Source organism: Protopterus annectens, chromosome 4.part0 (assembly GCF_019279795.1).
Source record: "Protopterus annectens isolate FY-2018-M chromosome 4.part0, PAN1.0, whole genome shotgun sequence".
In the NCBI taxonomy this organism is placed as follows: domain Eukaryota; kingdom Metazoa; phylum Chordata; order Ceratodontiformes; family Protopteridae; genus Protopterus; species Protopterus annectens.
Genome location: NC_056733.1, coordinates 866,146,945 through 866,159,706, shown reverse-complemented (window position 1 = coordinate 866,159,706; position 12,762 = coordinate 866,146,945). Strand labels below are relative to the sequence as shown.

General features: G+C 41.9%; 1 protein-coding gene across 1 annotated transcript in view; it reads right to left on the bottom strand.

Moving 5' to 3' along the window:
- Window positions 1-12,762, bottom strand: part of BCR (BCR activator of RhoGEF and GTPase) — an 841,427-nt gene that overhangs the window by 139,429 nt on the left and 689,236 nt on the right. The window contains exons 7-8 of the mRNA XM_044069810.1: window positions 11,918-11,993; window positions 4,030-4,134 (exon numbers count right to left, since the gene is read on the bottom strand). Of these exons, the coding sequence (XP_043925745.1) occupies window positions 4,030-4,134; window positions 11,918-11,993 (181 nt within the window). The remainder of the gene's footprint in view (window positions 1-4,029; window positions 4,135-11,917; window positions 11,994-12,762) is intronic.

The window sequence follows — 12,762 nt, the reverse complement described above, 5'->3', positions numbered from 1 at the left end:
TTTAATATAACATAGGCAATTTATTCCTCAAGGACAACAGGCACTTTATTTGTATATGAAACAATAAAATATACAGTTGTTTGCTAACAGCAGCCTCTTCATTAGTTACAGATCTCTCTAATGTGGAATTATTTAGATGACTTTTTACTTCTGCAGAGATTGTGTATATTTACTGATACTGGTGGACTGTAGAAGTTTGAGTAGACTTTTATGATGGAAATGTTCTGAATTGGGCAGTTTTGTCATTATTTGTTCATGCATTTTGTTTCACTGCTTACTGGAAAAATGTTTAAAAGACACTAACAAGTGTGCTGTATTACACAAGGAATATAATTTAATATAATCAGGACAGGAAGGTGTATCAAAGAACACATGTATGTTTCGTGTGCAAGGGGCGTATGATTTGAAAACACCCCAAAGGTAATCTTTAACTGCCACTGGACAGATGCATATTCTTTGAATGTGTGTTTCAATGCTGTTTCAACAAATGTGAGTTTCAAGGGCAGAGAAGCTTTAATGCTATGTCTGTTTTCATTGGGAGACTGTATTGCTTTGTTTAGCAGATGTCTATTAGTGTTTGTGCTACAAAATGTAAAATAAAAGTTTTAAATGAAATCCAAATAATCGTTGAAGTAAAGCAGTATGCACATTACAGTGTTTGTGGTAAATGGGGCAAAAATAGCCAAATAATGGGACATTGGAATGGCTACAGAGGGGAGGGCTGTGTATGAGGTCCCCATTCGACCATGATTTTGTGAGGGGGAAAGGGCGGCAAACTCAGACAGCCCCAGGTGGCACAAACTCTAGCTACGCCATTGATCATTAGGCCATGGAGAATGACTTTTGGAGGTCCTATCAAACTATAATATTCTTCTGCTAAGATTAGAATATTGCCTACTATTAAATGTCCTACTTTTACCACAAAACCCACATACTGCAAGTCACAAAAAAACTAAATTCTAAGGTCTGTCATCTTCTCCCTTCACAGTGAACATCATTGCTACACATTTAAAAAATGGTTACCATTTACTACAGGGTTTAGGGCCATATTTTGGTTGTCTGTTCTTCAGTTTCCATTTGAAAGTTGGCATCCCACAACTCCATGGGAGTGGGTGGGGTTACATAATGATGTATGTAAATACTTATGTTAATCAGTGCAGAAATGTGTACCCATTTTTATGGGCTTTTGTCCAGATTATTTTATATTTCCAGAATGAGAGATATGATTGCAAATGTTGGAGGTGTGATGGGGAAGAAAGAGGTAATTGGGAACATTTTTTCGGAGTTTAATGGGATGGCAGACTTTAAAATTCCATTCAGACTACTCTGTCAGAAATACTGACTGAGCAAATTGGTATATCTAAGGAATTGAATTTTTGAGCTGTGATACATAATCGATATTGCCTAGACACAGTAAGGCCTTGTTGAGTTTAATTCTGAGGCTGCCAAAAAAATAATTACTAGAAAATGGAAATCAACCAACCAACCAAAGTAGTGAGCATAATAGAGATGAAAGAATTGGAGGTAGGACCTTTAAAAAAGAGTAGAAGCAAATTACGCAGAAAAAATGGTAACCGTGGGAACAAAACATGCAGAACAATGTTTGATAAGGAGGAATGAGGTTTAAGGGAAGGCAAGAAATAAACGAGCTATATAGTGTTCTACTAACAATGACTATATAGAAGATTATATACTGCGTATAATGTTTGCAACTGAAAATGTGTTAATATGGTTCGTTTTCATTTATATAATTGCCAGTGTCATAGATGATAATTCAATAAAGATGTTTCTTTAAAAAGGATGCTTGCCAGTCTGGAAGAACGTCACAACAAAAAGAACTGGAGAGAAAGTGTGCTACTTTCCCCTTTCTATCTGGAATCAGTCTGATTTCTCCAGCTTCAGAGGAGATCAATCAATAGAGAGGACATCCAAATCTCTGGAAGGTAGGCAGAATGGGCAAATGGTCACCTGTGGCAAATTTCCATTTATTTTAAGTTCTGCTGCAGCAGTGATCCCTATGTGGATGAGACTCTTACATTCTGATCATTTTATCTTGTAAAGTTACTGGCATGCTTATGATGTTCTAGCTATCAATGTGCAGCAATGAGGTAAGCGATTTATATGGAGGATGTATAAGCCAGCCTTACTGCAGCAGCACAGGCAAAGAAGAGGCACTGAAGCATGAGCCGATGCCAATAACGACTGGAAACTTCAATGCAGAAGAACAATGTTACTGAGTAGAAATGTAGCTGTTGTAGTCCTACAGGAGACAACTCATCGGAATGTAATGTTATGATGAGAACCTCAAATAAATGTACTGTATCTTTACCCACACTTAAAATAAGACAGCATAAAGCAAGAAATCGCAGATGTAAGAGAAGCATAAACAATAGCACGTGTCCTCTTGAGTTCTAAGAACATTATACATTTCATGGAAAAAAAATACGAGTGCAGAATACAAGATACTATTACAAACACTGGTACCATTTTAAGAAAAGGCCAAATAGTCAGGCCATTTAAAAGGCTGCTGACAAAAGCTGCCACACACACGCAGACTGGCAAAGTCGCATTGCACCAGTGACAGACAATACAGCAGTGAAAACGTAGTAGCAGAAGGAACCAGAGGTATCAGATAGAAAATTTAGAGAAAGATGGGTTTATACAATGAAATATGAAGCACAGTCACTAAAACACACAGAAATAAAGGACCTTTGTTCAAGGGCAGGGTAAAAAAGGACCTTTGGTCAAAAAAGGGGATGGTAAAAAAGGGCCTTTGGTCAGAAAAGGGCAGGGTAAAAAAGGACCTTTGGTCAAAAAACGGGACGGTAAAAAAGAACCTTTGGTCAGAAAAGGGCAGGGTAAAAAAGGACCTTTGTTCAGAAAAGGGGACGGTAAAAAAGGACCCTTGGTCAGAAAAGGACAGGGTAAAAAAGGACCCTTGGTCAGAAAAGGGCAGGGTAAAAAAGGACCTTTGGTCAAAAAAGGGCAGGGTAAAAAAGGACCTTTGGTCAGAAAAGGGCAGGGTAAAAAAGGACCTTTGTTCAGAAAGGGGCAGGGTAAAAAAGGGTAAAACTCAAGTATGAGTACAATTACAATACAGTCACGCAAGGATCCTGTTTCTGGAAGGAGGTTTGCAATCAAGTAAGTTGTTTGTTCAGAAGTGTATGTAGTTTACTCAGGAGAATGGAAAATGGGCAACTTGGGCTGAGACAAGAGATCCTTTAGTCTTTTCAACCTCTGCTTCCTATGTATCGATTTCCAAAAAAGCACCACCGATTTAGCAATAGCAAGCTATTGTTAATGTGATTTTTCTGTCAAATATGTCCAGAGTACTGGAACACCATTCCAGTGATATAAAAGGCATTTAACCAAGCAGACACAACGTAACTGCTTCTGCAGCCCTGGTTAATATCAAACATGCTGACCCTTAACTCGGTTACCTTCATTACTACCACTATTATTTGCCCTCTAACAGTTACCCCTTATGCCCCCTGCAGTGTCAGTAGAGATCTGCTTGTCGATCTCCCTGTCTAGATTTCTTCTGTTGCCTTTTTCTCATCTGTAAGCATCGTTTCCTATACGACTTTGTTTGTCTGCCATAATTCCTTCTTTTGTTTGTCTACAGTTTACTAACAACGTTTACTAGTCCTTGTAGTAGAGGGACTCCTAACTACTTGTCATTTATTTTTCATTCCCAATTTTTAGCATCTCTCAACTATATTTCCTGAACTAGTAATGTTCCTGTTGCACTTTATACATTACAGTTCACTACTTACAACGTGGTTTTCTCAGTCCAGCGCAGGGATTACTCAGACTGGTTTTATCATTTTTTTCTCTCTTTTTCTTACTAGTTCTCAAATATAGCTACCTTAACTGTATGTATCTAGAGTTTAAACTCTGCAAATGTTTTAATTATTTTTTCATGAACATCTTCTTGTCCTTCCACCCTACAGTCTAAGTTGTGGCTAAAAACAGTCTTCATACCAGTTCATTCACAAGCATAAAATTAAATAAAAATATGTCCTGTACCTTCCTTATAGATGGTCAGTGGAATGCTATGCACCGTCTGAAGTTTCACACAGGAGTTTGTCAACATCTGCAGCTCCACCGATGTCAGGGAAAAATTTTTAAAACCTGCAACAAAGAGCAAAAAGTAAATAGGTTAGTACAGATCACATTGCGTCCATCTCACTAACGGTCTGTGGTATCACAGTAGCTATACTTGCAAGTCTACTCTGCAAAATCATTTAACCAGATAACAGTCCTTAATCACAAACTCCTCTCCCCCACACAACACGGCTTTAGGCCAAAACATAGTACCAGTACTGCCCTGCTGTCTTTCACAAACACCATTCAAGATCTTATAAACAGAGGCCAAATGTTCTCCTCCATATTCCTTGACATGTCAAAAGCCTTTAACACAGTCTCCTACCAAATCCTACTAAATAAACTATCATCCCATGGCCTCAACACAACAGCCTTGTTCTGGTTCCATAGTTACCTCTCTAACCGTCAGCAAGCCACCAAGTGGGAGAACACCCTGTCCCCCTTTCTACCCATCACTGTTGGTGTACCCCAAGGATCCATACTTGGCCCCCTTCTCTTTGCAATTTTTACTAACAACAAGCCTCCATAGTCCAATACGCCGACAACTCATCTGTACAGCCCCCACCCACCAGGACCTACAAACAAAAATGAAAAAATCTTTCCAGAACATAGAAAACTACCTCACTAGCCATCAACTCACACTTAACCCCCAACAAAACCAAGTTAATTGTCTTCAATTACAATAACCCAAAACATGTTTGACTCCACTTTCTATCCTTTCCACAAACAGAACCAAAATAGATCCCACCAGCCAAGCCAAACTTCTAGGTGTCACAATCGAAAAGGGGTGGGTGGTTGGCATAATAGTTAAGGTGTTTGCCTTACAAACACAAGGTGCAGGGTTTGATTCTCACATGGTGTACGGTGGTAGCATTGTTACCTCACAGCAAAAGGTTCTCCTGTTCGATTCTCGGCTTGGGAGTGCCTTCTGTGTGGAGTCTGCATGTCCTCCCCGCGGTTGGGTAGTGTTCGAAAGACATGCGTGCATAACAGGGCACTCCTTTGTTGAAGGTTGGGTGTCAAGCTGGCACCTCGGCGTTTCGTAAAAATCTACTGCCAATCATTAGAGAACCGGAGTTCCGCTGTGGCGATCCCTTACTGGGAAAAAGTCGAAAGACAAACAAAAACAACAACATGGGGTAATTGGCTAGGCTTAAAAAAATGGCCCACAAGGGCAGTTAGCCTAGTACTAATCTATGAACCTAATCTATAACCTCAGGTTTGACACCCACATCTCCCTTACCATCAGAAAAGTCCACTCCAAACTTGGCACCCTTTACAGAATTAAACCTGATCTTACAGAGAACGCCATACTAGCCACTGCCCGCACACATCTACTCTCCCCCCTCCTCTACGGCTCCCTAGTATGTACAAACATTCATAAATCTGACCTAAATAATTTGGAATCATGCGACAACAAAATTGCCAAGTTTGCCACAGGCCACCCTTACAAAACCCACCACTGCTCTGTACTCTTCCCAACTTAAATGGTTAGAACTACCAAACCTTCTAACATTCAACCAACTGTCCATAGTCCACAATATAATTCACAAACCTGACAACTGCCTGGCACTCACCAATCTAGTCCAACCCAACAGCAATCCTAGAGCTCTAAGATCCTCAAATAAACTATTGTTACAAATTACCCAAGCCCAGAACACATGGGGCACCGCCCTTTTTTCCCATAAAATTGCCAAACAGTGGAACACTCTTCCTCAACCTGTGGCCAAAAACCCCAGCATTCATACGTTTAAAAACCTCCTTAAGGAACATCTAGCAAAACACTGGCTCTGCTCCTGCCATACTCCTGGTTAAGCTCCCTACTACCCCCTTACGTTACCCTAAACTAGCTCATTCTCACAGCTACAACTATTAACTGGTGAAGGCCATCTTGATTCGACACTCAAGTTTCAGGTAGCAATACATACACATATACTGCTTCGTCTTTAACTGTTAGGTAGACTGCATTTCTCTGTCTTGCAATTACCGTATCACACAGTTCTCACTTTTAACTCATGCGGCTAGTTTTTACCACTAACTGTGCCATTTTTTGTTAAATTTGTTAACTTATTTGTTAATTATTTGGTAGTTACTGTTATATAACTAATTTCTTTACTGACTTGCTTTGTACATTGTTGATTAATACCTGTTCAGTTTGATTGTTTAATACTGTCTATTTGTATGTATGGAGCTTTTCTTCCTGGGCCCCCGTTGAAAATGGGCCTCATACCCAGTTGGGCATTACCTGGTAAACAAACAAAATAAATAAAAATTTTAATTTACTTATTTTATATTTGTTGACCGGGTTTGTCCGACTGGGCTACTAATGCGCATTTTTAGCGGAGGCCCGAAGAGAAAAGCTCCAACAGAAAATAGAAATTTTACATATTAAATACATATGGAAATATATTCATCAGTACCACGGATTACTGCATTACAGTGCCACACATTACATTCATCAGTACCACACATTATTGCATTACAGTGTCATACATTAAACTGTGGCAAGTGAAATACATAGAAATACATTCATCAGAGGGATACAGTATAGTGCAATAGTTACATAGCTGAAATATTTTACTAGTTATGTTTGTACAGTGATGTACCAAGAGGAGAAGATAAAGTAGTAAGTTTGTTTATTGAAGGGAAGGAAGAGAGATGAGAAGTAGAAGGTTTCACTACGTCTACCTGATCCCAGGTAGAGACGTAGAAGAAAACAGGACTGGACATCCAGAAATTTAACCCTGGAGATGAATGCGACACAGATGATGCGTTTAATTGCATGTGGGTAGGCAGGACGAGTTAAACAGAGATGGGGACAACGCATTTAATTCATCTGCTTACGTAATGAGTGTCCCGGTAACACTAACACAGGATTACATTACTCTCCACAGACATTTTACCTTTCACCAATGAAGAAATACATTATAAACAGCATATTTTAATTCATTTTCCGTTGCACAATATAAACAATAAATAAATAAATAAACCACATACAGAAAGGTAGTAAAAACAGCAGTGAAATTAATGCAAAAACGTGGCACTGATCTGCACAGCAAACTATGCCAGTCTCTTGCACTGCAATGGTGGATTTTATCCCTAGAGACTTAAGTCTGTCATATTTCATGAGCACTAAATGCATCACAGTAAAGGCCAATGGCATTCATTCACCTTTCACACTTCTTTAACTACCTTAACAAAATAGCTTACTCTTCAAAGGTTGACGACAATCCTTTCCTCGCATACTGCCAACGTCATGCACATACACGAGAAGGGAAGCCAGCACTGTGCAAACATGTAATGACTAACAACAACTAGATACAATAAATGGCATCCAGTACATGGTGGGATGTGGGGGGTCTGAACAGCTGCTGCCGTAGGAAGGTTGACTGGATGTGTGATCCCAGGTAAGAGAAGTAGTAGCACGGCAGCCTGAGGGGACACGATCATCAAATCAGTTTGCATCCCTTTCAGAATTTAATGCGTAAAGTTTACAAGCACATGTCAAAGTATTATCAGAATACTTGTACAGCTAGATGGACAGGGCAACCTACGAATAATAAGGAAAGATACCCAACAATGCCGATCATGGATGAAGGTCTACAACATCCTACCACAAGCAGCTGATAGGGCCTGGTCCACCATCAGAATTAGGAATGAAATCAAAAGATGTGGCAGCAGTGGGATATGGAAAGGGTACCCGACTAAGAGTCAAGGAAGAAGTAGAAAAAATAAAGGAAGCAATTCATGTGCTCCACAGCTGAATAACTGTCAGGAAAACTAAAAAAGAAAAGGAACCTATCCTCCTGCTCCATATCTGCTAAGGAACCTATCCGTCCTGCTCCATATATCTGTTAAGGAACCTATCCTCCTGCTCCATATATCTGTTAAGGAACCTATCCTCCCTGCTCCATATATCTGTTAAGGAACCTATTCTCCTGCTCCATATCTGCTAAGGAACCTATCCTCCTGCTCCAGATCTGCTAAGGAACCTATCCCTCCTGCTCCATATCTGCTAAGGAACCTATCCCTCCTGCTGCATATATCTGCTAAGGAAACTATCCTCCTGCTGCATATATCTGCTAAGGAACCTATCCCTCCTGCTCCATATATCTGCTAAGGAACCTATCCCTCCTGCTCCATATCTGCTAAGGAACCTATCCCTCCTGCTCCATATCTGCTAAGGAACCTATCCCTCCTGCTCCATATCTACTAAGGAACCTATCTTCCTCCTCCATATATCTGCTAAGGAACCTATACTCCTGCTCCATATATCTGCTAAGGAAACAATCCCCCCTGCTCCATATCTGCTAAGGAACCTATCCCCCCTGCTCCATATCTGCTAAGGAACCTATCCTCCTGCTGCATATATCTGCTAAGGAACCTATCCTCCTGCTGCATATATCTGCTAAGGAACCTATCCCTCCTGCTCCATATATCTGCTAAGGATCCTATCCCTCCTGCTCCATATCTGCTAAGGAACCTATCCCTCCTGCTCCATATCTGCTAAGGAACCTATCCTCCTCCTCCATATCTGCTAAGGAACCTATCCTCCTCCTCCATATCTGCTAAGGAACTTATCCTCCTGCTCCATATCTGCTAAGGAACCTATCCTCCTGCTCCATATCTGCTAAGGAACCTATCCTCCTGCTCCATATATCTGCTAAGGAACCTATCCTCCTGCTCCATATCTGCTAAGGAACCTATCCTCCTGCTCCATATCTGCTAAGGAACCTATCCCTCCTGCTCCATATCTGCTAAGGAACCTATCCCTCCTGCTCCATATCTGCTAAGGAACCTATCCCCCCTGCTCCATATCTGCTAAGGAACCTATCCTCCTGCTCCATATCTGCTAAGGAACTTATCCTCCTGCTCCATATCTGCTAAGGAACCTATCCCTCCCTGCTCCATATCTACTAAGGAACCTATCTTCCTCCTCCATATATCTGCTAAGGAACCTATCCCCCCTGCTCCATATCTGCTAAGGAACCTATCCCCCCTGCTCCATATCTGCTAAGGAACCTATCCCCCCTGCTCCATATCTGCTTACACAATGAGAATCAATGTCTCCACTGTCCTTATCTCATCTCTAATCTTACTTGTTCCTCACAACTGGAAGTGATGGGCCCAGTGATGCCACTTTTCTATCTGTCACCAATGTCAAACTAATCACAAGACAGCCCAGCGATGTCACTTTTTTGTTAAAACAATCACAAGAGAGAGAAGTGATGGGCCCAGTGATGCCACGTTTCTGTCACCAATGTCAAACCAATCACAAGACAGCCCAGTGATGCCACTTTTTTTGTTAAAACAATCACAAGAGAGAGAAGTGAACAGTACTGCAAAGTTATCAGTGATCATCTGTACGGTGGGTGGTCTGTGAGTGGGAATGACTCAGTCACTTGAAGGTCAGCTAAGGAGGGAAGGGTCAAAGTTTGGATGGACGGTTCTCCTCCATCAGCAAGGGGACGGGAACTGTCTGTAGTCTACTGAATACCAGAGCAGCAATACCATGACAGACAACTGGATGAGCCATCTTCGAGTGACCCTTGAGGGACAGTGTGCATATTATAGGTGTCCGAAATGCTTTCCTTCCCTAAAAAGTCACAGTGAGCGGGTAATGTCATGGAGACTACAACAGTAATGCCACCACAGACAAACTGCACAAAAATAAGGTACTTGTATGAAAAAAACTACTGCAGATTCCACAAGATAAGTGCAGGGCAACTTGCATGCTTTGGGCATTAATCTGGCAATTAGCACGGACCACAGATGATTAAGGGTCTAAGTTGTTAATCAGCTGATTCCTGTAATCAGGGGTACACGGTTTGATTCCTTCCACCTCCAACTGCCTACTATAAGACACTGAGCAGGTCACGTTACCTGACAGTGTTTCCAGGCCACCCCAGAAAATGGACATGTGTCTACTAGGCTCTCCTGGTTAATGAATGTGTAAAATAAAAATAAAGTGGCTCCCTCAGGGAAAGTGACAGTGAGCGTTTGATGGAGACCACAGCAATGATGCCATGGTTGATGCATAACAAAGAGCCTTAGTTGGTCCCATAAGGAAAATGCTGGAAAACATTTATGTCATGAGCGCCACTGCATCTTTTAGCTCAGGGAGGAGTTTACAGAAGTACTGTTACTACACACATCTGGGGCTGCCCAAGGAAATGCAAAATCCCTCAAAGTGAGAGGGCTGAACTGAGATAAGTCAGGGCCTGGGGGCCAAGGACAGGACACTGTAGAAATGACAAAGGACTGTTAGACCCTGCTAGTTAGGCTACAAAAATTGCTGGGAGGAGGACAAAACAGAGTGAACCAATGGATAGTGCACTGGACTTCTGGTAAAAGGCATTCAAAGATTGTGGGTTGGGTTGGGGGTTGCTATAATACTTACGTTGTTTATCTCACAGACATAAGGTATAAGATTTGAGTCTCACCTTTGAAAAGGAAAATGGCTAAGCTTAACATGGTCCACAAGAACAGCTAGTCTAGTACTTACCTATGAACTACCATTACACCACATGCAGTGCATCTCCCCGGGTAACTTAATGCATGACTTCACAGTACAGTACCAAGTTCAAGAGTCAGGACTGTCATAATGAATATCCACCCCACAGCATAGAACCTGACCAACCAATGCTTGACTAGCAGCAAAGATGCTGAAGGGCCAGCACAGGGGAGAGAAATGAACGTCCAGTGCAGCTCACTAATCCTGGGGGGAGGGAGGTGGCACCAGACCAATGTACTGGCAATATCTGCAGGACGGTGGCTCCTTCACCAGCAATGCTTGTGCTGCATTGCAGGACATTATGTACAGCTGTGTAAGAGCTTCTTTTGTAAAGCAGCAACTGTGAAAGTCTGCAGTGCTGCCACATGGAGTGAGTAAGGGAGGGGGTCCACTATGACAATCAAAGCAGCCTTCTCAGAAACAACTGGGTGTTGCTTGAGTGTGTTTGTGTGGGGACACAGCTGCTGAACTTACTCCATTCAGAGAACTGGGCCTATATGGCTATCTCATCCTGCTCAAATGATGGGCCCGGCTCATATCCTCCTGGACTAGTTACCTTTCTGGGCCGGGTCCAATGATAGGCCAACGGGCTGTTAGTCTTAGATCTATACCCTCCCCTAAAAGAGGAAACAGATGCAGTGGGTGCAGAAAGGGCAGCCACCGGGTCATTTAAGGGGATGACAGGGGACATGGATTCAGGAGTTACAAGTTAGAGCTCTGACACAGCAAAAACAATAAAGACCAGAAAAAAAAATAACTAAAGAGCCACGTATAAAGGATGCATCAAACTCATAGTCTAGCACTCATCAGAAGGACAGTCTGTGTCATAGACAGAGGTCGTGTGTGTAAAAAAAAAAAAAGTACTGTAGAAGTACAAGCGATAAACCAGAAATGCCTGGGATACAGACCTGGGCAGTGCTGACTGAAGTGAAGCTGAATTGGCTTGGCAGGCAATGCCACAAAAGTTACAGAGGGGCTTATGACTATCACAGTACTGCTACAGAGACAACCTGTGGACTTTCACAAACATCAACAGTGCCTTTGACTCACCTGGATCCAGTGGATTATGCTGCAAGGGTGGGTTGTACCCACCATGAAGGAAAGCTGGACCATGTACCCTACAAAGACAACACACGTGAACAAAATTTGCAGATTTCCTGCTAGTTGAGGTATGATGCTAACCCCCTCACTTGCTCATCTGGCATAAGAAATGCAACATCCACAAACTCCTAGGCTGAGGAGCATAGAAACATGCATCACAAAAAAGCTGTCTTTTATGACCAAAGGTTTGCTTACACTTCTTCTGCTGCTCCTTGATGACGTCTCTCCACTCTGCCCTCTCATAGTCGGATGAGATCAGGAAAGTGTAGCTCTGTGGGTAGGAAGAAAATTTAAGAACTATATACAAATCAGATCGTGTAATCACTGCAGCTTAGTAAGTCAAATCAGAATGGCTGTTTACAGTTGCATACTTTACCGAATGTAGAAATATTATATAATACAAGCGAATTTAACAAGCGGGACTGAAGGTGTGTGCTAAGAAAAGCATCACTCATTCATTGACACAGAGGTTAATCTTCCATTTACAGCTCCTGAGACCAAAGTTCAAGAACAGATCCAGGCTGGTGAGATGTCTGTTAGGGTGACTAGAACTGAACTTCTTTGGCAAATCTGCTCTCTAAAAGAGTGCTAGAAATAAGCAATCTTGAGCACAGATGCCTAGCAAAGGCTAGCAGTTGTACGGTGTTGTGCACAGAATCTAAAAGGAAGTACAAAGGTATTTATTTTAACTTCTTACTCTTTGAAAGGAAGCTGGGGGGTATTCTGTCTAATCATAGAACAGTTCCTCCTGACAGAACTACAACCAAACAGAAGCAACATGTGGCTGAGCCTGTTCTAATGCAGCAGTACTTAACCACAGCTAGGAAAGCCATGTCCACAGGTAGGAAAACTTCTCCACTCTTTGGGGAGAGGGGTAAGTTAGGGATTGCACAATAGTGCAGAGACCTAGAGAGATATCATGAGGAGCAGGTAGGTGTGTGTGTGTGTGTGTGTGTGTGTGTGTGGGAGAGGGTGCAGCTGTGACTGGAGACTGACAGAACTATTCAGTATGGGGCACATATGCAGCACTTAAACTTAAC